General features: G+C 45.2%; 9 protein-coding genes across 15 annotated transcripts; 6 read left to right on the plus strand and 3 right to left on the minus strand.

The window, feature by feature from the left end:
- The first annotated feature begins 2,598 nt into the window (after positions 1 to 2,598).
- On the plus strand, positions 2,599 to 3,641 carry CG10934 (uncharacterized protein). Its single transcript, NM_137406.3, has one exon. It carries the CDS (start codon positions 2,678 to 2,680, stop codon positions 3,260 to 3,262), a length of 585 nt encoding a protein of 194 aa, NP_611250.1. The 5' UTR covers positions 2,599 to 2,677; the 3' UTR covers positions 3,263 to 3,641.
- Dlish (Dachs ligand with SH3s) lies at positions 3,569 to 5,316 on the plus strand. The gene is made up of 3 exons (NM_137407.3): positions 3,569 to 3,745; positions 4,032 to 4,155; positions 4,216 to 5,316. The coding sequence occupies exons 1-3, from the start codon at positions 3,700 to 3,702 to the stop codon at positions 5,111 to 5,113; spliced, it is 1,068 nt and encodes a 355-aa protein (NP_611251.2). The 5' UTR covers positions 3,569 to 3,699; the 3' UTR covers positions 5,114 to 5,316.
- Positions 5,290 to 7,107, minus strand: Snx16 (Sorting nexin 16). Its single transcript, NM_137408.4, has 3 exons — positions 5,959 to 7,107; positions 5,762 to 5,898; positions 5,290 to 5,702 (listed from the first exon to the last, which is right to left on the minus strand). Exons 1-3 carry the CDS (start codon positions 6,982 to 6,984, stop codon positions 5,642 to 5,644), a joined length of 1,224 nt encoding a protein of 407 aa, NP_611252.1. The 5' UTR covers positions 6,985 to 7,107; the 3' UTR covers positions 5,290 to 5,641.
- Positions 7,108 to 7,173: 66 nt separating this feature from the next.
- On the plus strand, positions 7,174 to 13,247 carry CG4984 (uncharacterized protein). Of its 4 annotated transcripts, none has more exons than NM_001169712.2 (8): positions 7,174 to 7,209; positions 7,264 to 8,344; positions 8,406 to 8,781; positions 11,364 to 11,644; positions 11,727 to 12,401; positions 12,458 to 12,535; positions 12,584 to 12,839; positions 12,898 to 13,247. In NM_001169712.2, exons 4-8 carry the CDS (start codon positions 11,464 to 11,466, stop codon positions 13,049 to 13,051), a joined length of 1,344 nt encoding a protein of 447 aa, NP_001163183.1. In that variant the 5' UTR covers positions 7,174 to 7,209; positions 7,264 to 8,344; positions 8,406 to 8,781; positions 11,364 to 11,463; the 3' UTR covers positions 13,052 to 13,247. The 4 variants fall into 4 exon arrangements, with proteins under 4 accessions (NP_001163183.1, NP_001137695.1, NP_001163182.1 ...); NM_001144223.3 differs by having other exon boundaries at positions 12,605 to 12,839; NM_001169711.2 differs by lacking the exons at positions 7,174 to 7,209; positions 7,264 to 8,344; positions 8,406 to 8,781 and adding an exon at positions 9,223 to 9,572.
- On the plus strand, positions 7,174 to 13,247 carry CG4975 (uncharacterized protein). 2 transcript variants are annotated; one of them, NM_001144221.3, is made up of 8 exons: positions 7,174 to 7,209; positions 7,264 to 8,344; positions 8,406 to 8,781; positions 11,364 to 11,644; positions 11,727 to 12,401; positions 12,458 to 12,535; positions 12,605 to 12,839; positions 12,898 to 13,247. In NM_001144221.3, exons 1-3 carry the CDS (start codon positions 7,198 to 7,200, stop codon positions 8,567 to 8,569), a joined length of 1,257 nt encoding a protein of 418 aa, NP_001137693.2. In that variant the 5' UTR covers positions 7,174 to 7,197; the 3' UTR covers positions 8,570 to 8,781; positions 11,364 to 11,644; positions 11,727 to 12,401; positions 12,458 to 12,535; positions 12,605 to 12,839; positions 12,898 to 13,247. The 2 variants fall into 2 exon arrangements, with proteins under 2 accessions (NP_001137693.2, NP_001137694.1); NM_001144222.2 differs by lacking the exons at positions 11,364 to 11,644; positions 11,727 to 12,401; positions 12,458 to 12,535; positions 12,605 to 12,839; positions 12,898 to 13,247 and having other exon boundaries at positions 8,406 to 8,891.
- Positions 13,248 to 13,497: 250 nt separating this feature from the next.
- On the plus strand, positions 13,498 to 14,743 carry CG34195 (uncharacterized protein). The gene is made up of 2 exons (NM_001103890.3): positions 13,498 to 13,731; positions 13,794 to 14,743. Exons 1-2 carry the CDS (start codon positions 13,729 to 13,731, stop codon positions 14,640 to 14,642), a joined length of 852 nt encoding a protein of 283 aa, NP_001097360.1. The 5' UTR covers positions 13,498 to 13,728; the 3' UTR covers positions 14,643 to 14,743.
- Positions 14,679 to 17,529, minus strand: Hyccin. 2 transcript variants are annotated; one of them, NM_166247.3, is made up of 3 exons: positions 17,356 to 17,529; positions 16,592 to 17,293; positions 14,679 to 16,536 (listed from the first exon to the last, which is right to left on the minus strand). In NM_166247.3, the coding sequence occupies exons 2-3, from the start codon at positions 17,263 to 17,265 to the stop codon at positions 15,576 to 15,578; spliced, it is 1,635 nt and encodes a 544-aa protein (NP_725714.1). In that variant the 5' UTR covers positions 17,266 to 17,293; positions 17,356 to 17,529; the 3' UTR covers positions 14,679 to 15,575. The 2 variants fall into 2 exon arrangements, with proteins under 2 accessions (NP_725714.1, NP_611256.1); NM_137412.4 differs by having other exon boundaries at positions 17,350 to 17,529.
- A 352-nt stretch (positions 17,530 to 17,881) lies between these two features.
- PIG-A (Phosphatidylinositol glycan anchor biosynthesis class A) lies at positions 17,882 to 19,945 on the minus strand. Of its 2 annotated transcripts, none has more exons than NM_001299618.1 (4): positions 19,708 to 19,945; positions 19,393 to 19,638; positions 19,088 to 19,325; positions 17,882 to 19,031 (listed from the first exon to the last, which is right to left on the minus strand). In NM_001299618.1, exons 1-4 carry the CDS (start codon positions 19,807 to 19,809, stop codon positions 18,178 to 18,180), a joined length of 1,440 nt encoding a protein of 479 aa, NP_001286547.1. In that variant the 5' UTR covers positions 19,810 to 19,945; the 3' UTR covers positions 17,882 to 18,177. The 2 variants fall into 2 exon arrangements, with proteins under 2 accessions (NP_001286547.1, NP_611257.1); NM_137413.2 differs by having other exon boundaries at positions 18,112 to 19,031.
- A 215-nt stretch (positions 19,946 to 20,160) lies between these two features.
- Vps50 (Vacuolar protein sorting 50) lies at positions 20,161 to 24,229 on the plus strand. Its single transcript, NM_137414.3, has 10 exons — positions 20,161 to 20,304; positions 20,399 to 20,617; positions 20,675 to 20,992; positions 21,050 to 21,907; positions 21,972 to 22,303; positions 22,361 to 22,526; positions 22,583 to 22,693; positions 22,750 to 23,073; positions 23,132 to 23,244; positions 23,312 to 24,229. Exons 1-10 carry the CDS (start codon positions 20,239 to 20,241, stop codon positions 23,703 to 23,705), a joined length of 2,901 nt encoding a protein of 966 aa, NP_611258.2. The 5' UTR covers positions 20,161 to 20,238; the 3' UTR covers positions 23,706 to 24,229.
- The last annotated feature ends 81 nt before the right edge of the window (positions 24,230 to 24,310 follow it).

Genomic DNA, 24,310 nt, shown 5'->3' on the forward strand with positions numbered 1-24,310 from the left:
TCACGGCTTAATGCCTCGATTCGCTGCGGAATGCTCGACCATAATGCATGCACGTCCTTGAACGCACACTTAGAGCACTGCCTCTGCCAGCCGTTCGCTAACATCCTTTGGAGCTCCTGCTCTTTTATAGCGCCATGCAGTGAGATAAAAGTATAGATAATGGTCCTATAGGAATGTTTCCGAAACTTAAAAAAAAGTGCATTCTTTCATAAAGTGCATAAAGTGTTTTTTATTTTTTACCATATACCACATTCAACCGTTGTTATCCGGTGAGAGTTTTTAAATGGAGTTAAAATGTTCCTTTGATCCTTGGTGATCTTTTAGAGTATTTTTTAACGATCTCTTTCCGTGTCGCACTCACAAACTCTCTCTCTAATTTACTTTCGTATCTTAACATCTTATCGAAGCCTGTTCAGGCCTAGAAATAAAATCATCTACAGTATATCATTTCAAATAACTTCCAGGACCAAATCAATTCTCAGAAACGATGGTGATTTTTTGGTGGTTGTTTTGCGTTTGTTATATATTAAAAAAAAACAAAAGCAAGAACAAAACACTACCCTACATCTCCCACCTACACGTTAATGCTACGCTTCTATGTGTATTCATATTATAAACATTTACTTTTTGAAGTTAGTGTAATTTTTCTCAGTGTAAGTATCCGTATACGTGCCATTTGCCAATGTTGCAGGCGAGCAGCGGATAGTGAAATCCGGAAATGATGCTTGGGCACGAACATAAAAGGGATTTGGAACTTTTATGGACTTGTAAGACAGCTCTTATTGCGCATTTTGTGATTCCCGAGTCGTAGTCTTCCCCCAGAAACTTTCACTTATCCATTCCTTGACCAGGCCAAGTGCTTGAGCTAATATATATATACGTATGTACATATATACATATGCACCTCTGTATGCACATAATAATCCCTCTTTAAAATCTGTATACATTTTGGATATTTGCCAATGGCTGAACATTTTTAGCGAAATCGAAATACGTGCATTTAGTATTTTCGAGCCAAAATATGGTTGATTTCTCTATTATCCACCGCCCCTGCATTTTTCCAACCCCCCTTTTCACTTTTCTCGCCAACTACATTACACAATTTTTGAAATGGAAATGGTGTGATGAAATAGCAAATTCCTTGGCCGATTGAAAGTGCAATCTTAAGAAAAACTATACAGTATTAGTTATTAAATAAACGTATTAACTAAATCATGAGACTCCAAATGCTTTGCTTCCCTTTTTAATTTGCGTTAAATTTATGTGGAAAATAAAAGTGATTATTTTAATAAGTGGAAATTCCAGAGGGTTAATTTTTTGAATGATAAAGAGTCCTTTGGTGAAATTCAACGGATGTGCTAAATGCGAGGATAATAATCGACATATGTATGCACATATGTACGTTTATGAAATAAATCATCCACAAGGTCGTGGAGTTTGCATTTCACCACTTTTGTTGCATCATTCAGGGGTGCGAAACATTCAAGGTCATTTGCAACAAAAATTTATGCTACAATTTATGCAAGGGCGACTGTTGCATGTTAATTTGAATTTACTTCCGGGCATATATTTTATTAAAATATGCGTGACAACCGAAAATAGCTGACCCACAAAGCCAGTGAGCCACTTTTTCCGCCCCGGAGCTGGCATTCTACCCCATTTTCCGCCTCATTCCTCTTAATTTGGCCCGCTGTCTAGTCTCATTTTTTGGCCATCAGAGGTCCGAGCAACAATTACCCGCAGACACAACAGCCATGATGAGTGTGCTGGGCGAGGAGCACCCACTCGATTCGCCCACCCAACCACCTCCTGCCCCGCCCACTGGCCGCCCCTTTTTGTGAATGGCATCCGAGGAGTGGAGGACTGCGCAGAATCCTCTCTATCGATTAAAGCCCAACGCAGACAGCTCTCTCTAATAAAACTTGGGATAGGGCATGGGGATGGGTTTCTGGGATGTGCGATGTGGGCTGTGGGATGGATGATGTGATGCGGATGTGGAATCAACTGCGTAGTAGTCAAAAGTCAAGTTGAAGGGGGTCTTTTGGGGGTGTGGCACCTGCTGCTGATGCTGCCACGCCACTGCTGCTGGTGGGATAATGTTCGAGATGCTTAATGCGCAATTTAGTTTGGGGTATGTGCACATGGGGATACGACGAAGTGTAGGTCAGTTTGGACACTTTCTCTCTTTGGACCCATCCTCTCTTGCTGAGACTCTTTGTTTCCTTGCCCTTTCCATCGAAATTCTCTCGCTGAATTATAATCGAAAATTGCATGCGAAAGTTTTATCCTTGGCACCAAAATAGTGCATTGGCCCCTCTTTTTTCAATGCTGTCCAATAGCGCAAGTGACGCTCGCTAAGAATGACGAGGTCTCAGTGGGGCAGAGGGTTTTAAATGCACTCTGAATTAAATGTATATATTATGTTTATACTACTAAAAGTATTGCTTAAAAAATCCAGATATCTCTAACCTATTATGTTCTATTACATTACAAAATTCACATATATTTGGACTTTTAGTTACATCACTATAATACAATATAAAGTTTTAAATAGAGCTCAGTAGACTTTGGATATACAGCCATTACTATCTAGTAAAGTAACACCTTCCAAACACAATTCATAGCGCCTGGAGCTAACTCAAATCTATCATTCGTTCACATTTTGTATACGACTAAAATGGTGGTTGTACAGGGAATGTACGAAGTCACGGAGCTGGTGGCTGGCAGCGTGGGATGCGTGTGTCTATACATCGCCGGATGCAATGTGCTGCCCATGGAGCATATTCCCGATCTTCCGTCGGCGCTGTTCGTCCTGACCGCCGTGCTTTTTCTCCATCATCTGAGGGTAATGAATTGCGCACCGCTGCAGAAGCTTTGGCTTTTGCTGCTGGAACTGTTGGTCTTCTATATGTGCACCCAGGTCGTGGTGCTTGTGTGGCTCCAGTTGCTCAGCCATATGAATAAACTGCGGGACAATGCAGTTAATACTCGTACCGGCATGTACCTTTTTGAAGCCTATCCAAAAGTCTTTATGTTTTTGCGCCAAGATGTCTACTATTTGGGGCAGCTTATCATGTCCGTGGCGTGCACCTACAAGGCGATAATGGTCACTCATGCCCTGGACTACGCCCTACCAAATCGCCGGACGTACAGATACTATGAGACAGATGAGAACTTAGGCGATGGTCCGCGGCGTCCTACCCGAAAGAGCAACCAGCGATCAACACCCAAGAAGAGCACCGTGCGTGGTCGCAAAAAATAGAAGCTGTCGCAGAAACTGGATCAATCAAATCGCCCAATCTAAACACAGTTTTTCTATGCTTTCGATCATTGAATTAGCCCACAAAACACGCGTAATAAATTATCAAGGTAAACGGCGGCCCGGGTGCATTGCACCCAAATCGAAGGTGCTGCTCAAGAGCAGTTTACGCTTTACTAGAAATTTGCATGCTTGAAAGAGCAGAGCCAACACGTACACACAAAACCAACTTATTTTCAAATTTTGGCGCCTCGCGACAATCGATTAACGGACAACATCATCAAGATCAGCCAATCGTATGAATTCCACCTCTAACACCAGAGAATATTGAGAAGAAGAAGAGCGTTGTGTCGGATCTAAACAATAAAGAAATTAAGCAATTAGCCGAAATTTTGTTGTTTTTCGGTTGAAGGGGGTTTAATTCCGAGTGGGGGGAAGAGATGGCATTTCTTTGCCCCGTGCGCATGAGGCGCGACAAGAAGAAAGGTGTGTTCATAGAAAGCGGAAGAAGCAGCACGGAAACAAAAGACTTCAATCACGAACTTGTTGTAGGAACTTAAAAAAATTGAAATTGTTTAAATCTGTTTATTGGTGCATTTATTTTGTATATCAATGTACAAGAATTCTTTTTGAATTAAATATTTGTATTCAAGTTTTTTTTCTTGAAACTATATTATGATTGAATGCATAAGATATACATTTTATTTTAAATTTAATTAAATACGACATATATTGTACCTAAATAAGCATTTTCAAAATACTCCCTTTTCAGCTACAAATGCCAGCATTGAGAGGGACTTACCAGCTGTGGGTGTATTGGGCATGGGCCGCATAACTGGTTCCTCCAGCATTGAAACACTTGTAAGAGTGGGCATTGAAAAGGAACACGGTCTAAGGTAAGTCGATCCCATCCATTATCAGTTTAAATAGTCTGTACAATATTAATTCTATTTTAGTCCTGATTCCAAGATGGTTGTGCTGCACGACTTTACTCCTTGCGTGGATGATGAACTAGAGGTGAAGCGTGGACAGCTGGTTAATATCTTGTACAGAGAGAACGATTGGGTCTACGTGATTGGTCAGGACTCTAGGCAGGAGGGTTTCATACCCTTCTCTTATTGTGCTCCCTGCAACACGCAACTGGCGGATTTGGCTGTTAAGAAGAAACTGCCAAGGGAACAGTGTCCAGAGCAGCCGATCGAAGAGAATATACCACTTTTGGGCACGGATAACAAGCTGGATGTTCTTTGCGATGAAACCTTGAATCCTGGCTCCGCCAACAGCATAGAGAACACCCTGCTGGTGGAGCCAGAGTGTACTCCTTTCGTGAAGGAACCCTCCGGGCGCTGTATCGTCTTGTACACCTTTATAGCCAGGGACGAGAATGATTTGTCTGTGGAACGGGGTGAATTTGTTACCGTGCTAAATCGCGAGGATCCCGATTGGTTTTGGATAATGCGCAGTGATGGCCAGGAAGGATTTGTGCCAGCCAGCTTTATTTATCCTGCAGACAGTGTACGAGTTTTGCAGCAACAGAAAGCCACTTTAAATGCCATGGAGACCATTTTGCAGCAGGGTCAACAAGGTCAGCAGAGCCAGCAACAGCAGCAGCCTCAATTGGGCTTGGGAACAGATGATCTACGCTACCATGGCACGGAGCTGGTGATGCTGTATGATTACAAAGCGCAAGCTCCAGACGATCTGTACCTTTCTGTGCGGAGAGGAGATTGGATTTACGCAGACTTAACCAATCAGACTGTTGATGGCTGGCTTTGGGCTTATGCTCCGAAAACCCGCAAATATGGATTCATCCCGAAAGCCTATGCCCGACCACCCGCGATGACCAGCCTTTAAGAAATAGATTCAATACCATAATCGTTTTAATTATCACTTCGACTAACACTAAAGCGTAATATTCGTAAGTCTTCCAAACACAGTCGAATTGCATTTCGAAAAGCGTTTCTTTGTGGCTTGGATATTTTTATCTTGAACACTAAATTAATTTTCAACTCATAAATGCCATTTTCATTGAGTAATAAATTGTGCCTTAGATTTATTTTGTATGTGAGTTTGCATAACATATCGTATACACTTAGTCTAGTGATTTCATTCTTAACTGTAAGTGCCTCGTAAACGAATATCAAAAATATCTACTATCGTATTCCATATAGTACCAGCGTGGGCAGCACTTTGCTAGCATCTAGGTCTAGATATGAATACTAAAGCACTGTAGGGGCCAACCCCTCGATATGCACTTGGTTTGTATTATTGTATTGGATTTGCATCCAAGCGGCGCAGTTGCGTAGAGTTATGCTCAGCATAATGTTGTACGCACACGCACGTCCAACTGGATTTTGGTTATCACCTCCGATTGGCGAAGGTCTACTTTATTCCCAAACTGTCGCTAGCTGAGGAGCAGTGCGAGCAATTAAGCTCCATATTTCTGTAGAGAGAGATTGGCTAATGAGATTTTTGCATTTGTAAAAGAAATTGTTATCCTACTTCATAGCTTCTCTCAGCTGCTCCTTCTCGTTCATCTCCTCGCGCAGTTTCTGCTGCAAACTGAGAATGAGATCGTTTTTATTTCGAATCTGCAGCTTCAGATGCTCAATTGTCTCCTCCTGAGCTTCGAAAATTGCCTAGAAGTAAATGAAATCTTATATAGATTTGATAAATACATGAAAAAGAAATCATCCTACACGACACTCCTCCATGGATTCAGAGTACGAAGGCGGCTCGTCCAGGCAGAAGAACTCCCGAACCAGTTTGCACTTTCGCAGCTCCTCCTTGGCCATCACTGAGTTGACGAAGATCTGCAGACCTTGCACCCGATTGTCGAGAAAGACGGCATTGAAGTTATCGCCGAAAAGCTTCTTCCGGGGCAGCATGAGCGTAAGGTTGGGAAAAGCCTGCTTTAGCTTGCTATTGAGCCGCACGAAGTCGGTGTAGCGTCGCATAACAAGCCAATAGTCGTTGGTCTCCGGATTCTCGACTCGCAGCTTGTAGGCAGTGAAACGCGCACGTTCCTCCATAACCTCGTAACCAATAATGGGCACCCTTAGCACAGCGTTGGGGTCCACGGGCGGCACCACCGATCCCGAGGAGAGAGTCATCTGGCTGGCGAACATAGAGTTGGAGCCAGTGTGCCGGGAGCTGGATTGGCTGTAGCCCAAGCTGCACTCGCTCATCCGCCGAGGAGTTCTAGACCTGGATTCCAAATCCACGGAATGTCCACCTGCCTGGTTGCCATAGGACGACTGCGTCAGGTCGCGATGGGAACGTGCACCGCCGAGCATTTCGCTTTTGTTTATCGGCGTTCTCGGAGATTGTTCGTAACTGTGAGAGCTAATCCTTTGCAGGCAAACCTCTGACTTGGCGTTTGCCACCGTCAATGGAGCACCGGAGTTACTGGCCAGGATTAAACTAACATCCCCCTCCGATTTGCTGCGCAACAGGCTGTTGTTTTGGTATTTTCCGATTTGTCGTAGGTCAGGACTCGAGTGGCACTTGCGACCGAGTAGCTTCTGCTCCCGGAACTGACTCCGTTTGTCCAATCCGCAGACGGAGTTCCCAGTTTTGAGCAACGATTTCTTCGGTGACGTTATTGCTGTGCTGGCCTTCTTAAAGAGCGTTGCTTGTGAAGTTCTTGCTGGTGCTGCTAAATGGTTGTTATTGTTGCCGTAGCCAGTGCCTGTTTCTCTTTTCCGAAGCGCACGCAGTGACATTGCTTTGTTTATCTTGATTTCGCTGTAGCGTTTCGTTTGCTACATGACTTAGAAAATTTCCCAAAACGAAATTGCTTTTCTCCCTTTTCTTTTGTTTTCTTTTGTGGAGCGCAGTGTGGCCACACTCCGTTGACCCAATTGAGACAGTGTTGGCTAGCGCTGCACTGGCCAATCGATTACACTTGGCGGCAAACAGCTGTGGGTCTATCGAAAATGGAGCATGTGGTAAATATTATTGTTATTCTCGCGAGATTTATTTAAATAAATGATTTACCCCAGAAAAGCGAAACTAAAGAGCTGGTACACAAGCTCGTGCGCCTGAGCATAACCGAAAATGAGGAGGAAATCTCGGCATTACTCAAGAACCTACGACTTTTGCTCACAAAAGGCAGGGAAAACCAAGAGACTTTGGCTGAAAGTGCGGAGTTTTCCAGCTTTTTAAATGCTGTGGCTTTCAGTCCAGTGATGCGCACGGAGCATCGGCTTATACACAATCTATCTCTGCAGGTGCTAGCCAATAGTGTGGTTAACAATGAGACCACCCAAGCACTTATCTGGAGTCAGCATGGCTTGAAGATCGCCGAACAAGCTTACGCTTCTCCCTTGGGAAGTTCGAATAATGTGCTCCTCATGATCATGTACAACATATATATCAGTGGTCATGGTCTTATCACCGACTTGGTGGCACTTAAAACTTGTCTGCAACTGTGGCGAGCTCTAAACGAAGCCCAGTGCACCTATAACTTCGAGTATCTACACTTCTTCCTGGAGCACTTCATTGTCCAGAATGGACGAGCCTGCGTAGCTTGTTACCAAAAGCTGGAGACTGAAGATCGTGTTGCTTTCCTCGACTACGTGGCCCACTATCTGAGGGAAAACAGTCCCAATGGTGATGTTACGCTGTTTTTACTGCAGCACTTTGCTAAAGAATTCCGCATGAAATCCGATTGCCTCCTGCGTGAAACGATAAAGCTTAAGCATGAGCTTCATCCACGTGAAGTTCACACCTTACTGCGCATCATCGCAAGTGCAAGCGGCTCAGAGAAGTATGCTAATGTATATCCCAACGACCAATCGCTGTTCATCAACGTGAGCAGCCTGCTGAGATGCATTGTGTCTGCTGGCAAGGAACCGGATGGAGGCGGCCTTGATAAGCCCATGACGAAGCTGGAAGAGGTGGCACTCACTTCGGACATTGATGCGGGCTACGAAAAAAAGGTGTCCTATGAACTCAAAACGTTACTCGTACGCTGCTCCGCCAATCTTCTGTATGACAACAAGGCCAACAAGGGATACTGCCTGGACACACAGCTGCTGCCCACGCTTCTTGAATGCACAACGATGGATGCTCGAAACCCATGTAAGAAACATATTTGAAACAAGCTAAAGCATAGCTTAACATTTTACTTTTTATCCCTCAGTGATGCGGGAGTGGAGCATCTTGGCCATCCGAAACGCCTGCATCAACTGTCCGGAGGCGCAACAGGTGATCGCTGGCCTGACTATGCAGGGCTCCGCGCCCAACGACATCCTCACCGAACTCAACCTGGACATGGGAGCGCTACGCATCTCTGACAGGCAGTAATAGTTTCGATGACCTAGCATACAGCATACGTCTACCCATGAGAAATTGGCAAACGAGCCATGACCACTGGCTGGCCAACAAGTGGTTAGATGTTATTCACACCACGTCATGCTCCTCGCAGTCGTTGCCCCCCTTTTCGGGCTTTACGATGCGCTAATGGCATGCCAACAGATAGCCAAAGGCATTCATAAAAGCGATGTCAACGTTTAATGGTAAAACGGGGCGGAATTGTGGCGGTCGGCTGGCGTGGCTAGCGAAGATATAAAAATAGCTGCCCATGTACCATGCTCTGTGTACCATTAAAAAAGAGATGCCTAAATCCATCTAAATTCTAAATTTGTGCGCACACTGCCGCAGCAGCGGCGGATTCATCGGCGGAGTTGAGTTCATGTTTATGGCGTAATTAAGCAACGATGACGTCTGCTCGAGTAATTCCTTCGTCGGTTTGCTGCAGGTGGCAGCTCCGCCCTGCCCAAATCCCACGTCCGAATCCGCTCCCAAGTGGCGTACATATGTATGCAGAACGATTTTATGTTTATGCTGGCTAACAATGGCTGCCATTGTTTTTCTTTTTGTTGGCTCGTCGCGCTCCCCGAAAAAGAAAGGCGAAGGAAAAGGCTGGCGAGCGACAACCACTGGTGGCTAGTAGCCAGTCAGTCTGTGCTCTGCCCTGGCCAGCAGCAGACGGAGCCGTATCGCCGCGATCCGATCGTTAGCCCAAAGATCGCGCTCTTTTATTTCGAATTTTGTGGCTCGCTTCACGGGCAATATAGCCATTTATTTCGGTTGTTATCGCTTGTTCGCCTCGATTTTTAGTCGGTAGTTTAACCAAAAATTTTATTTTAGACGAGCCGGGCCGGGCAGCTCATAAAAACCAAACATATCGTTCATAAACAATTAGACTGGGGCCAGAGCCAGTGCCAGCCAACCAGCCAACCAGCTAGCCAGTCAGCCAGTCAGCCAGCCAGCCAGAGATCTCCGTTGCATCGGTGCAGCTTTAATGGTAAACATCGAGGGTATATGTGGTCTGCTCCTCTTATATAACGATAAATCAGGATACCTGACGGACGTTAACAACGCCTGACAGTTTATGAGATGGGAGGCGGTGGTGATCCAAATCCGCTGGCATTGGCATTATTTATGCGGGGCATTAATTAAATACACATTTCTCAAAATTCGCTTCTTTTACGCCGGGGCGGAATTCAACGTGTGCTGCGACGTCTGAATAATACGGCACAGACCAAAAATACAATGGCCGACAGCAAGTAAAACAAAGGCTGAAACACAAAATAAATAAATAGACGGACGGACGGTCGTTTCGAGATTTATTTCGCTGTGCTTTAAGTTTTTCAAAAAACAAAAAAAAAATATCTAAAATTTCTGCCTGTCAAAAGTGTCAATATATTCGCGCCCAAAATGAGATGACAATGAGTTGTGAATTAATGATGCGACGATGCCTCCTCCACTTTGTCAGCCAGGAATCAGCTAAGCCTGCGGTGGGTCGTTCTAAAAATAAGGCAAACTGATGGCTGTAATTTGTGCGTGGCTAAAAAAACTAGAAAACTAGAAAAGAAATTCGAGAAAATCGCATTCGAAGCAAAGTGGCACATGCGTTGGAGCTCAATGACGCACTTCAGTGACGCAAGTGCCTGCAACTCCGCGATGCAAGCTGCAAGATCTATTCCCGGAATAGATCGCGGAAGTGGAGAATAATAAACTGGCGACTCTTTGAGTTTTTCTTTATGGGTTTTCCCCCACAACTAAACGAAATGTATATGATGGCATTTTTGGTAGCCAAATAATGGTAGCGCAACAAAGGAGGAACATTTCGACGGCATCCACATGGCAGGCAGTACTAACCATGTATATGACACTTGTGCACGCACAGCGATCCGCCGCCTAATCCCCACCTGCCACGCCAACTGCCCGACCATCTACCCATCCATCCGAGCACCCACTCGGCGGAGGCGCACCTAATTCTCGCAAATATTCCGCAAAGAGGCGAAATCATTTTTGAAAAGGAATTCGCATTTTTGTCATCTATTTTTTTTTTTTTTCGCCTGAATGTGTCCACTAATTTGCTTAATTTCTGTCAAAGACCAGCGACGAACGACGAAAGTATGGGAATTTCTGGTTGTCTTGGCAACTTGTATGCAAACACATAAATAAAATAAAAGAAAATAGCACGGATTCTCCAAAACAACATAATTAATGGGCACGTTTTCGCGGATTTGCGTGAGGCGAACTTACAGCTTAGGGTATCTTAAAAACTATAAAACTAAACTAAACTACAGTAGTAGTACACTACTGTGATGTGAAATATTAGAAATCACATTTATTTCGAAAACGTATTAAAAACGTTTATTTTAAAATAACAAGTAATAAACGCAAAGTACATAAACAGTAGACTACAGTTTCCCTTAGCTCCATTATCTAATAAATCACATTTATGAGTTCCATTTCAATATTTCCAAAATAATTCTCAATATTTTTCTAAAATCGTTGGTCTTTCCGTCGTTCCCTTAAAACATATTTAATTGCCAGTTTTTTTTTTTTTGAAATCTCAACACTGCTGCTCTGCCTGCCGCTGTTTGCTTAGTATAAAAATAAAATATTGTTTAAATTAGAGAGGTCTGGGATCGGATGAGGGACGTTGGGGCTGTAGGCCCGGTGAAACACCTGCCGAATGATGAAAACGGCGGCGCCCGGCAATGTCCCACATGTGTGCGATGTGTCCGCATGACTTCATTGCCGGGGGAGCGACTACAATAAGTGGGTTAACTTCCTCCCCCAGGAACGTGCGCTGTTCCATGTGCGTGTGGATTGCCCCTTGCCAACGTCCAGAGAGCCATAGGAGTGGAGCGTGATCCGGAAACAGCGACGACACAATCAGGATGAAGCGCGACGTGTCCACGTCGACCATCGGCCGGGATGAGGCCCGACGTCCGCTGATGGAGGCCTACATGTTCCAGCGGCGTGTGCTGCTCGGCTGCAGTCTGCTCATGGTGGTTTCGCTGCTAATCTGGATAGTGGCCATCTCGACCGATCACTGGATCATCATATCCGGCGGAAAGGGTAAGTTAACCATTTGGTAATGTAATTAACTGAAGTACAACCAATTACTCACAAACTACAACATCACTTCCGTTTTCTAAAGGCATTTTTATACCCGAATCTCGACGCTTCTTCATGTCCTCGCACTCGGGATTGTGGCGCCATTGCCGGAACACGATAGTGCCCAATGCCATGAGCAATGCCCAGGTGGTGCGCAACTTTAGCTCCATGTCGTACACATCGCAGACGAACATCAACGAGGCGAAGCGAAATCTCTCGCAAATGGACTTCATCAAGGAGTTCGCGCACGAGAAGCTGGAAACGTCGGACAACTTTACGGAATCGGCGCGTCGCCACATGTTTGCCCATTGGGTACGGGGCGAGGATATGGAGTTTCAGACGCTGCGCCATGCCTTTCGCACCCTGGTGATGAACACCGAGGAGAATCAGCGGCAGTTTAATGCCACGGCCATTAAGCCCATACCCATCAATCCGCTGGATGTGCAGGGAATCATTGAGAGAAATACTTTTGGTTCGGCGCTGCAGCGAGTTAAGTACAACAACACTTGGTCCTACTACGTGATCCCGGAGGTGGCGCAGTTAGCCATCTTCAGGAACTGGACGGATTACCCCCTGGTGGTACGACTGCTGGGCACCTACATCCGGGATATCAGCATCCCGGCCTACGTGCTTAACGATGAACGGGTGATACTTATCCTAGTGCCACCGCTGCCGCCCAAGAAGGGTCAGCCCGCCTACTACAGCTATATACCGAACCGTGAGTGGGAAAACCCAAAGAAGCCATTTGATTGCTTAACTAATCTTTCTCCCCAGAGCGCTGTAAGTACATCGACATGTTCCCCAACTCCAATGCTCTGCGAAATGAGCCCGGTTTCGATGACGAACTATTGGGTAGGTACCACTGGTCGAGTTTCACATACGACGGCTCCTAATTGGCAGTCGCTTGGTACTCCCTTTCAGACTATATCCGGACGCAGGCGTCCTTTGCCTGCATAACACTGTTCGTGATGAGCTTGGGTGCCGTCTTCTCCTTCTACACGTTCATGAATCCGCGCTACATGTTCAAGCGTCTGGCGGGTGGCATCCACTTGGTGGCTGCCTCCACGGCGCTGGTGGTTCTCCAGGTGCTCTTCTCCTCGATTGACTACACCAAAGAGCATCTGTTCTATGCGTATCCTGAAGGGGCGCAACTAACGTATGTCAGCAATCAGATAATGTATACTATATTCAAAGGTTTTTATTTCCGTTTTCAGTTATGGCTACGGCGTTTATTTGGCCTGGTTCACGTTCGTGGACAATATCCTGTGCGGTGTTATGTTCCTCTGGTATTCTGGCAAGAAGAAGGGTGCCAAGGCGCCCAACGACGAGGTGGCCATGGCCGACGAGCCGACCATCATGGGCAGATAACTGGTAACCGGATATCTTTTTGATGGTATTACCTAATGCCCATACTGCGACCAAAGACCAAAGCAATTGGCTAACTATCCGCCATTGCTTATCATTTCACTTTTGTTATTTGTTGTTTTCATAATGGCTGTATTTAAAATGTTCGCTTTATAACTTTAAGAATCTCAATGCAATAAAGGAATTGTTTTCAGTCAGTAACGATCGATCCAATTTAAAACCGATAACAGCGCGGGATTTCTTTTTTAATATTCGATTAGGGCTATCGAAGTTGGCCTTGCTCGACATATGACCATTGGAATAAAATACTTAATACATTTCATTAACACCAAATTATTGTAAATCTACAAGATTAATATGAAAACACTTCATTCTATATAATTTCTTAATACAATTAAAAATAAAAAAAGGGTGACCCCTTCTCAAATCTTTTTTTGTGCCCATGGAAGGCAGTGTGACCATATTGCAAACACATTTCTAATTCGTTTGGAAACCAAAACATAAAAATAATAAAAAAGACGTTTTATCCTAAATATCAGGATTAAACTATTATTAAGAAAATGTAAAATATATAAAGACATAAAGAACATCTTAATAGACAACAGATAAAAAAGATAATAAACATACACGTGGAAAGATTTACCCATTGGAATCAAACAAGAAACTTGCTTCAATAAAACATGGTATATAAAAGAAAACAGTTTCCGAATCATGGCAAATAGTTGGTAATTCCAAAACTTCTTAGGAACCCCTAGAACCGGACGTTATTACCACCCAAGCAAAGGAACTGTCGGCGGTGGAGCGACAAAAGTTGGACGAGCAAAACAAGCGTGGTCTCGTGCCCGAATACAAAGCGAACAAGTTGGAAATCGATGCCCAGAGGAACTGGGATATATTCTACAAGCGAAATGAGACTCGTTTCTTTAAGGACCGCCACTGGACAACGCGTGAGTTCCAGGAGCTGCTGGACCAGGAGGAGTTCCACGAGAAACGAACACTTTTCGAAGTGGGATGCGGTGTGGGCAACCTGGTATTCCCGCTGCTGGAAGAACAAACCAGCGAAGAGGGATGTTTCAGCAATAGCAGATTCTTCTTCTACGCGTGCGATTTCTCACCGCGAGCAGTGGAATTCGTGCGCTCCAATCCTCTGTACGATCCCAGCCAGATATCTGCCTTTCAGTGTGATATCACAACGCAACAGGTGCATGACCACATCCCTCCCAGCAGCGTGGACATTTGCACGCTGATCTTTGTGCTCTCCGCCATACATCCACAGAAGTTCAAAGATGTGGTGCAGAACCTGGGAAAGCTACTAAAGCCAGGAGGACTGCTTCTGTTTAGGGATTACGGTCTCTACGACATGGCACAGTTGCGCTTTAAGCCGGGCAACAAGATAGCAGAGAACCTCTATGTAAGACAGGATGGCACCCGTAGCTACTTCTTTTCAGAGGAGGAAGTATCCAAGCTGTTTCAGGAGAACGGCTTTGAGGTCATTACCAATGCCTATGTCCATCGTCGAACTCTAAATCTTAAGGAAGGCGTGGATGTGCCGCGCATTTTTCTGCAAGGCAAGTTTAGGAGGAAAAACCTGTGACCAGAGGTTAATAATCATGACCATTGTTACGTATTTAGTTTTTGTATTTATTTTAAATCAATAACATGGTTCAAGTCAACGTTCAATAAATATTTGTATGTATATATTAGTTTACACATGTATATGCTAATAAGTGACAGAACTAAAAGGTTTCCTGTAGAATTCAGTTGAAATTGCCTGGACCCAACTCTCACTGAATGTCGTCGAGTAGATATCGAATGTGTGAGCATCATGCTGCTTACCTAAAACAAGTGAAATGCACCGGGATGGGTACGTTCTGTTCCCCGAAAATGGAACATAGTCTCCCTCTGACTGAAGCATTTGCAAACGATCTCTACCGAGGGTTCCGTGTGTGTATACATTTTGTATATATAATTCTTGTGACGTCCTAGCAACACTTAATCTAACCAACAATTGGATTTGGAATACGATAATACATACGAACAACTAAGAAAACCCATCAAAGTCAACAAACTCAAACGATGCTTATGCCATAAATTCAAATTTCGAGCCACGGTTCTATTCGGCTAATACACAGCGGTAGGTGGCGAATGTACACATAATTTAGGGTGAGTGAATCTCGCGGTCATGATGCCATTGTGTCGGCATGAAATCTTTGGATAATTCTAAGTATTCACAATATAGGGTCCGACCAAAATGCAGGGGCTATAATTGCATCTAACCAGAAACATTACTTTATATATTGACAAACTGGTAATAATGATAAATTATATATATTGGTATAACTTGATCAAAATTGCAAACGAAATGCCCTAGAATTATCCTTGTATTACAAAAAAAAAAATGCCTGCACAATGCCTACATCTATTATTGCATTCATACAAAACCCACTCACCCCAGTTGTAGTTGTAAATTTATATACTTGATACTTGGATTTGGCTAATCGCCTTTGGAACGAGACGATTGATTGCACTACTCCGCCAAGCCGTGCTCGGCCAACTTGCCGCCATTGCTGCTGCTGTGCCCTATCGGCGCCAGTTCAATGCTGGAGTCGAAGCTCTTGGTGATCAGGTCGCTACTGGTCACCGAGTTGGTGGTGCTGCTCAGCGGGGGCAGGGATGTGTTGGCACTTACGCCCAGCACGCCGTCGTTGAGGTCGCTGTCCACGCTGAAACTGTTGCTGCCGTTCTCGTTGATCAGCGAGAGCGTCTGCAGGGGCAACACTTCGCCGGTGGGTGGCTGTTCCGCGCTGGAATTCGAGCTGGGTTCCGCCTGCAGCTGGAGCAGTGAGTTGCGCTGCGTGTGCTTGTCGAACTTGCGCTGCGGTGGCTTCGGTGGCTCCTTGTCCTTCTCTTTCTCCTTGTCCTTAGATTTCTTGAAGCCCGCAATGAGCGCCTTGTGTGCCTGTGCCTTGATGCCCTCCATGCTGGGCCGCATGATGGAAGTGCGCGTACCGGAACTCTCCTTCGTTGAGGGCGATTCCTTGGTGCCCGGTTCCGTCTCCTCAGTGACGCTGGCCAGCTGCTGCGGAGCCTGCTGTATTGTGAGGTCCTGTACCTGGATGGGTATGTCGTCGGGCAGTTTTTTCGTACGGAAGGATGCGTTCGTGATCATAGACTTGGACACCGATGTGGTCACCGTTGTTGTGGACGGCGTTAAGGCCACACTCAAGCCCATGGGACCGTCGTTGGGCTGTCCGGAAGGATTGGCGTGCAGCGAATTTCGCACTGCGCTGGTCACCAGGATCACTTCCGAGTACATCTCGTAGATGGCCCGGTTGTGGATGTCGTCCAGTGTCTGAATGGCTATCGTGCCGAAGCCATTAAACATGGCGAAATAGATGGCGTGCACCAGCTCGATCAGGAAGGCGGCGGACAGTGGAATGCGCGGTGAAGAGGGCTTGGGAAAAGGTACTCCGGTTGCAGGATCAGATCTGGAATTTTTAGAAATTTATTATAATTGCAAGCCGACTATGTAGTTTACTTTACCCATAACTCATTCGATGGCCATGACCCGACTTCGTGGTGAATCCTTGGTTCACCAACTGCGATGTGACCCGGCACAAGTGCAGTAGCGAAGACTTCTGCGTTTGGCTGACCTGCTGGTTGTAGCAGAACAGCAAAGCAGTAAGAATACGCATTCGGTTCTGGGCATGAATCGATTCGATGCGCTGGTGTGGACCCCACTTCACCTCCCGGTTGCAGTTCTCCTCCCAACGGCGCAGATCCGTCATGGGCAGGTTCTTTACCTCGTGGTAAACGGACGTCTGGGCCAGGATGGGCATGCGAAAGGCCACCACCTTCTGGCCGCCGTCTTCGGTGGACACCTCGCCATTGTAAATGCAGATGAGCAGCGTCTCCACGCCGCGCGCAGCCTTCTTATCGCCGCCGGCCACCGAGTGGAGGTACGTGTAGAGAAGCACTGGGATGAACTGCAGCGGGAACTTGTGCAGCGTCTGCTCCGGCGAGCGGTAGAAGGCCAGTAGCTGCTGGCAGATGTCGTGAACCAGCGTTTCGTTCCGCTGTCGCTCGTTGAAGATGGTGAATATGGCTTCGGCGATCTCGGGATCTGTTTCGTGCTCCACCACGAACGCTTCCGCCTCCGAGGGCTGACCCCGTATGCGCTGGTAGTCCGCCAGCCAGTCCCTCACCAGTTCCGCCATCGTCGTTACCCTGAGCTGGTAACAGAATCTGAAAAGTGCAATAGGAAATTCACAGTCAATGTCGGACTTCACAGTTGTGCTCACCTTGACCTGGATGGCAACCGGGGTGCTAGCAATGGTAGTGGATATGCCGCAGAGCTGGGTTCAGGTTTCCGCACCCTGGGTTATGTGGTAGCAGTGGCTAATTAATTTATCACTAGCCTCCGCTGCTGCTCCCTCTTAATTTTTTCCCAAATAAGCCAGGGCTGCATCGCAGTATGGCCAGATAATCCGTTCTTCGGAGGACCGTATTTTTAAAGTTTTCGGTATATTATTTGATTTTTTTTTTAAATAGAAATATTTTGTATTTTTATTATATATTTCATTTTTGTAATACATTTTATTGCAGGATTGTGCCATATTACTGAAAGAAATTTGATTTATGCAACCTGTTTTAATTTATTAAATTTAACTCGGACATGATCAGAAAATTCTCTAGATTATTTATTTCCTTTGGGTTCTTTAAAAAAAAAAAGTTAATTTCTATTGAGCATAGATATACATAAAATAACTATATTTTTAATAAATATAGATTTTAAATTGAAGAATCGACTAGCGACTCTTTAAATCATTATCGCACACTTTAAATTGTTAAAGCTTAGCTTCCTAGAATCTATGATTCTAGAATGAAATGAATATAAGAAACAGTCTTCTTTATAAAAACGTTGCTGTGGGCGGAATATTTTATCGGCGTAGATCAGCAGCGCCGTTTGGGTTAATTTTATCATAAGAATGGATTATCATATTGTTTAAGGGAACTATCACTTCGACTACTACTATGGACAACAAATAAACACAACAAGGGTTATAAAATCTATCGCATAAATATATAATTGGCTAGTTGATGGAAGAATGGAATCCGTTTGGTGTTTGCTAGCTGGCCCTACGTTGTACATCCTGCGCTATCTCTACGTGTTTCCGAGGACGCCAAAGCTCCAGCAAGCGCATTAAGAAGTGGGCCACAACGAAGAACACCAGAAACCAGGATCCGTGCTGCCACACCGCAAACACCAGCTCGCTAGTGGTGAAAGAGCGTTCATTTAAAACGCGATCGTACACCTTTACTGTGCGAAGGGCAACATCCTCCCAATTGTAAAGCGTTTCCACCAACTCATTACATCTATATGGACACATTACGGGCTCTGTAGAGCTGTTCTGATCCGCAGGAGGAGCAGAGACTGCTGGCAGTTGTGTAGGAGAGATAGGAGTATCGACTTTCCTGCGACGTCGCCGCTTAACCTTTCCATTAGCGTCCGAGGCCAAATGCCCATTGCCAACTGATGGACTAACCTTAAAGGAACTCTTTCGATGACGGTCGATGGCAATTAGAATCGCTGCGTAAATGGCATCAATTTCGGGCTCTGCCAGCAGTATAAGACTCTTGGGTAGCACTTCGGGAATTCCGCCCACACTGGTGGACACCACCTGCAGTCCACAGGAAGCCGCCTCAACGATGGCCATGCAGTAGGCCTCAGTCAGTGAGGTATTCAAAAAGATGTGGCCACGCACCAGGAAATCGCGAACCCTGTTATGCTCCACGGCGCCCACCATTTGAACCCTTTCCTGCATATTGGTCTTTTCGCGAATCTCCTCCAGCAGATCACGCTTAGGTCCATCGCCCACAATGATAAAGTTTATGTTGGGAGTGTTTTTGAACCGTGGAATGATGCCAGCTAGCAAATCAATGCCTTTGCGGTAGACAAGACGGGAGGCCACTACAATGTTGACTGAAAAGTAGGGATAAGTTAATTAAAAATACTACAAAACGACGAAGTCCCCATACTTATATCATTGCTCGGACGCTGTTGAGGATCGGGAGTAAACAGGGCAGTGTCGACTGCATTGGGAATGACGGAAACTCGATGTTTAGCTACTCGAGCGCGTAGAACAGTGTTCTCCTTCCCTATGTGAGATACACAGATGGCGTGATTGACCATGCCCAAGTTGACCTCCAGCAGATTGTTGGTTAGAGCGGCTGACAAGTCCGCAAAGCCAAAGAGGCTGTGATCGGTAAAGACAGTCTGCCAAACAAAAAGATGATTCATTAGCGATTTAAACTATACGTTTCGTATTGAAGATTATGCCTACCTTTAGCCCCAGGAGGGAGCCCACCATCAGTGCCTCGTGCGCCAGAGCACTGAAGGCAGAGTGGCCATGGACCACTTCCACCCGCTCACGAAGTAGCACCGCTCGCAACATCGGCACATTGCAAACAGCGGTGGGCAGTATGCACTGGTTGTAGCACACCTTAATGGGCAGATAGTAGACCTTCAGGTAGCCAGTCACATAGCGAATGCCACTGCAGTCTCCGTAGGCGTGGGTCAGCACGACGATCTAATGGGCAAAGATAGTCAGTTCAAATAATCGTTATCATTCGTGGTCCGCCCAATTGACAATAGTCACCTTGTGACCCAAGCTGAGCAACATTTGCGAAAGGTTGTAGACGTGCTCCTCGACCCCTCCGATGCTCGGATAGAAGAAGTCCGACACCATGCAGATGCGCATTTTTCACTCTTTGGGTTCTGCGGCTTCCAGTAATTTGACATACCACATATAAACAAATAAATACAATATGTTAAACAAAAATCGGCAAGCAAAAAACAACAGTGTGCACAATGGCCAAAGAGTGGTCGATGTAGTAGTGTTGAAAGGTGAAGAAAATGCTAATCGGTACTGGGGCCCAATTTCGATTTGAATATAACATTAAATTAATGTGCCACGAATATGTATAAAAGTGCTTAAAGCTTTTTCTTCTCAACAAGGCAAAAGTTTTTCCTAAAAATAGGTCTGTAGACAATGATGTACCTATTTTCTAGGTACTATAACTTTATATATTTTTTAACACTGCAAGTAGCTTTAGCAATGCTTGCGGATGCTGGTCACACTCGGCTGCAGACGTTTTTGTGTTTTGGCTGGTTTCTTCATGGCTAAATCATGCAGAATTCCAAGGCCAAAATGGACGAATTCAAGAGCAAATTCTTGGACATATTGCACAAACAGGTAGCAGATCATCGAACATTTAAATAATCCCCAAAACTAACCCCGTTGCTATGCATTCCGCCCACCAAACAAAATACTGCTCACGCACACAAAGACGAACCGTCAAATGAAAATTCCTGCCATGGGTTTTTCGGATTATTTCATTCAAACGGTGACCACAGACGCCTCCGCCAGTCAAGAAACTGATGCCACAGACGCGGCAGCCACTTCTTCCAGCGAGTCAAATGCACAAAAGTCGGACCAGGAGATCCTGGAGAGCATCGAACAGTGCTACTACAACCCCGACAGCAATCCACAGCTGTACGAACTCAAGGTAAACCAGGTAGACCAGTAAGCTGTGGCTTTAATTACCCACCACGATCTTCCGTAGAAAGTTCTCAACGATGGCATAGACAACGAGCTCATCGAGGTCACCATTGCACAATTGCGCACTCAGCAGAAGGTTCTTACCAAACAGGTGCTCCAGAACATCCTGGAGCAGCGGAATGCCTGCAGCAGTGAGTTTGCCGCTATCAATGACACGCAGAAGAAGTTGGAGGAATCGCTGTGGACATGCCAAAAGGCGAGATCCTATTTAAACTTTGCTCGCACGAACCTAACAACCACTAGCCTGGAGATCTTGGCCAGCTACCGCAAACGAGAGGTGCTCAAGGAGGTGTTGGACACCCTGGTGGCCATCAAGAGACTGGTCAGAAATGAATTGATGATTCTGTGGGCAATTTGAATAACATACAATATCTTACAGCGCACTACTGACGTGGAGGTACAGAAGCTGCTAGCGGATCACAACTACAGCGCCGCCATAGCTCTGCTCCTGCAGTGCAAGAGCTCCGCCGAGGCCTACATGCAGTTCAACTGTGTACAATCGCTCTCTAAAAAGCTGCAGGAAACCATGCTGCTTATGGAATTTCAGCTGGATACTGTGCTTAATGAAATGGTGCTAGGTTTTGATGGGCGAAAATACGCCAAACTGCAGGAGGCCTACAAATTGGCAAACAAGTCACTGATGGCCATGGACCAGCTGCACATCAACTATATTTCGGCCATTCACTCTTCTGTGAATGCAGTGCTTCGCGGTTACAGCGATCCTGGCCAGGACGATCAGGCCAAGCCGCTCTATGAGCAGCTGTGCGAACAGCTTAGCGTGGATAAGCTGCTGCCCTGTCTGATTAGTTTGTGCAAAACCTTCTGGACCATTCTGGCCTCCTACTATCAGGTTGTTATGTGGCACAATAACTACAAGTTGTATGGACAGGAGGAGGAGGATTCACCAGATATTTACATTCAGCAGAAACTGAAGAAGGGACAGTCACGCGTTTGGAATGACATTCTGACCAAAGTGTGCTTGTTCCTGCAGTCGGCAAAGTTGACGGCTCTTAAATACGATCAGTTCATCCAAGTGCTGTCCGTGGTACAAAGACTTAAGAAGGTGGGTCTGGAGTTCTGCGGCGAGCAGTCGGAGAAGTTGATCGAGACGATGCAGCAGCAGAGCGAGGAGTTCTTCCGGCGTTACCATATCTGCTGCATTGAGGAAATCTGTTTATTCTTGGATAACGAGTCCTGGACGCAAGTCGACTCATTTGCGCATATCCTGCAATTGCCTGTAAGTAATTTTAAATTGGCCATTAAAGCGACTGGTTAAGTTATCTACATGTAATTCTCTGTAGGAATTCCGATCGGTTCGGCACACTCTTCGGCGCCACAAGTCTCCGACAACTGCTTTGCTGGCCTCATCCAACAACTCCCCGATCAGCAATAATAACTGCGATGAGCTGGTTTCCGTGCACTCCCAGGATGGTGGCAGCTCCATTTACGGTTCCTACGGATATTTTCTCAGATTCTCCGAAAAAAGTTCGCCATTTGATGGTGGCTTGGATGCAGCAATGTTGGAGGAGGACATCTTATCCGGCATTGTGGACGAGGCCTCCTGTTATTTCAGCGAGGAGAGCGATGACGAGCAGAAAAGCTTGCAAAGCAAGGAGTTCGATGACGCCAGCAAGTAATATTATCTTGGTTATTATACCGCGAAATCATAATAAATGTAAATTTATTTTAGCCAGCTGCTGGTAAACAACACTGCGCTAAATGTGATGCGCGTCATTGGAAGATATCTGCAGATGTGCAAGTTATTGCACTGCATCTCTCCCAAGATTGTGGCTTGCATCCTGGAGCTCATTGACTTTTATGTCTACGCAGTGCACGAAATCTTCGGAAAAGATGCGGTAAATATTTTTATAACAATCACTTTTGAAGATATATTAATTGTTGATATTTGCAGCCGGTAGCAACGGATAATATGCACTCTCCTAGACTGGAGCAACGTTTACGCTCGGTCGAGGTTAACGTTCTGCCACAAATCAAGCTATGGCCCCTTAATTTCTCCTCTCTGGTAATATTATATGTTATTTTCCTAGAGCTTTAATTAATTAAATCATCCTTTTGCAGGCAAATAATGAGCTAGCTAATCCGGATACCTTATACGGACTGTCACAACGCATCGTGGCCGTGGAAGCGGGTCGCAGCATGCTTCAGCAGTTCAACGTCCTTCAGCACTATCTGAACCACTTGCTGCCCCTTGCAGAGCGTCCAATCCTGGCCAGTTACCTGGACTATAGCGATTATATTGCGGACTTGGCTAAACTCGTTTACACATGCGTCACGTCGCGCGTCATCGATTTGTCATCCATTCTGGCTCAGATGGCCAAGGTCAAATGGGATGTTAATCATGTGATACACCAGCACAGCAACTACAGTGATGTTCTAAATAGGGTGGGAAATGCTAAATAATGCTTAATACACTACACAAACTAACCACATTTATATGCAGAACATACAAAGCTTCGCCATGTGTCTGGAGGAAATTGCCAAGGAGGTTCCAGTGCCCAGCAAGCAAGTGTGGAATTCAATGGCCCATGTGGCCACGCATCTGCTGGTGGAGGGGTACGTTCTTATTTTCTATTTCTCAGAAGGATCTGATTTTACATAGTTATTGTTTATTATGTTATAGGTTCTCCAATGTGAAGAAATGCTCTGCCGGAGGACGAGCGCTTATGCAACTGGATTTTGCGAACTTTATGTCGTTCCTAGAGCTCATATCGAACCAAAAGTACCCACAGCATCGCTCCTATGTGGATGTGTTCATCAAGACCTACTATTTTGCGCCCGAACAGTTCGAGCAATGGATTGAACAGCAGCGTACGGGCGATGAATACTCTCTCAAGCAATTGAACAACCTTATTCATTGTATTTGTGTCAGCGATAAACGCACGCGACAAAGGTTGCTACAGTTGCTTGACGCTGGAATACAAAATGGAATAGCAATGTCAACGACGCCGACAACAACACCGCAGAAGAACAACCACGGATCCGTAGCCGGCTCAAATTTAAGCAGCGTTATCTGAGCTCCCCCGAACGATTATTTAATTGTATTTATTTTGTTATAACCCCAAACTAACTTTGTTAGTAGATCAATCTCATGACATTCTTTACGTGTAATTAACATTCCGTTTAGTTCAAATTAACATTGTGTTTAAGGCTAATGATTCTACCTTAGTTATACAGGCGATCTCCATGAAGTACTTCGTTTCAAATTTAGAATCTCCCAAACCCTCCTTAAGTGCAATCTATCCTATAATCTTTCTAATTGATAATTGGCAATTGGTTTACCATTCACCATGACTTAAGTACCTAGAGAAAACAGACATATATATATATATATGTACACACAAAACACGTATAATTAAGATACCTATTTATTTGTAATATTTATTTGCAGCAGGAAACAGACAAATAATTGTAAAACAACTTAAATGTAAGGGGCAGCGTATCGATTTGATTTGCGCGCCTCCCACGATCACACACCATTAACTATTTAGCAACTGTAACAAAATAACAAAGAATACATATTTTGAGATATGCATATTACAAACAATGCGAATTGTGTCTTATCATCGAGGGCGTGAAAAGCTTGACAAGGCATTTCCCTTCAACTTGGAGCAGTTCCCGC

The sequence above is a fragment of the Drosophila melanogaster genome, chromosome 2R (genome assembly GCF_000001215.4).
Source record: "Drosophila melanogaster chromosome 2R".
NCBI classification, from domain to species: domain Eukaryota; kingdom Metazoa; phylum Arthropoda; class Insecta; order Diptera; family Drosophilidae; genus Drosophila; species Drosophila melanogaster.

Coding starts and splice junctions, on each gene's coding strand:
- CG10934 (NM_137406.3), top strand. CDS start 2,678: ATGGTGGTTGTACAGGGAATGTACGAAGTCACGGAGCTGGTGGCTGGC.
- Dlish (NM_137407.3), top strand. CDS start 3,700: ATGGCATTTCTTTGCCCCGTGCGCATGAGGCGCGACAAGAAGAAAG. Junction 3,746..4,031: donor GAGGCGCGACAAGAAGAAAG/GTGTGTTCATAG, acceptor CTCCCTTTTCAG/CTACAAATGCCAGCATTGAG. Junction 4,156..4,215: donor GAAAAGGAACACGGTCTAAG/GTAAGTCGATCC, acceptor ATTCTATTTTAG/TCCTGATTCCAAGATGGTTG.
- Snx16 (NM_137408.4), bottom strand. CDS start 6,984: ATGTCACTGCGTGCGCTTCGGAAAAGAGAAACAGGCACTGGCTACGGC. Junction 5,899..5,958: donor AATCCATGGAGGAGTGTCGT/GTAGGATGATTT, acceptor ATTTACTTCTAG/GCAATTTTCGAAGCTCAGGA. Junction 5,703..5,761: donor CAGCTGAGAGAAGCTATGAA/GTAGGATAACAA, acceptor CTCTCTCTACAG/AAATATGGAGCTTAATTGCT.
- Hyccin (NM_166247.3), bottom strand. CDS start 17,265: ATGGCGGAACTGGTGAGGGACTGGCTGGCGGACTACCAGCGCATACGG. Junction 16,537..16,591: donor GGCCATCGAATGAGTTATGG/GTAAAGTAAACT, acceptor TAAAAATTCCAG/ATCTGATCCTGCAACCGGAG.
- PIG-A (NM_001299618.1), bottom strand. CDS start 19,809: ATGCGCATCTGCATGGTGTCGGACTTCTTCTATCCGAGCATCGGAGGG. Junction 19,326..19,392: donor GCTCCCTCCTGGGGCTAAAG/GTAGGCATAATC, acceptor TTTGTTTGGCAG/ACTGTCTTTACCGATCACAG. Junction 19,032..19,087: donor GCGTCCGAGCAATGATATAA/GTATGGGGACTT, acceptor CCTACTTTTCAG/TCAACATTGTAGTGGCCTCC.
- Vps50 (NM_137414.3), top strand. CDS start 20,239: ATGCAGAATTCCAAGGCCAAAATGGACGAATTCAAGAGCAAATTCTTG. Junction 20,305..20,398: donor TGGACATATTGCACAAACAG/GTAGCAGATCAT, acceptor ACGCACACAAAG/ACGAACCGTCAAATGAAAAT. Junction 22,694..22,749: donor CCCTTAATTTCTCCTCTCTG/GTAATATTATAT, acceptor ATCCTTTTGCAG/GCAAATAATGAGCTAGCTAA.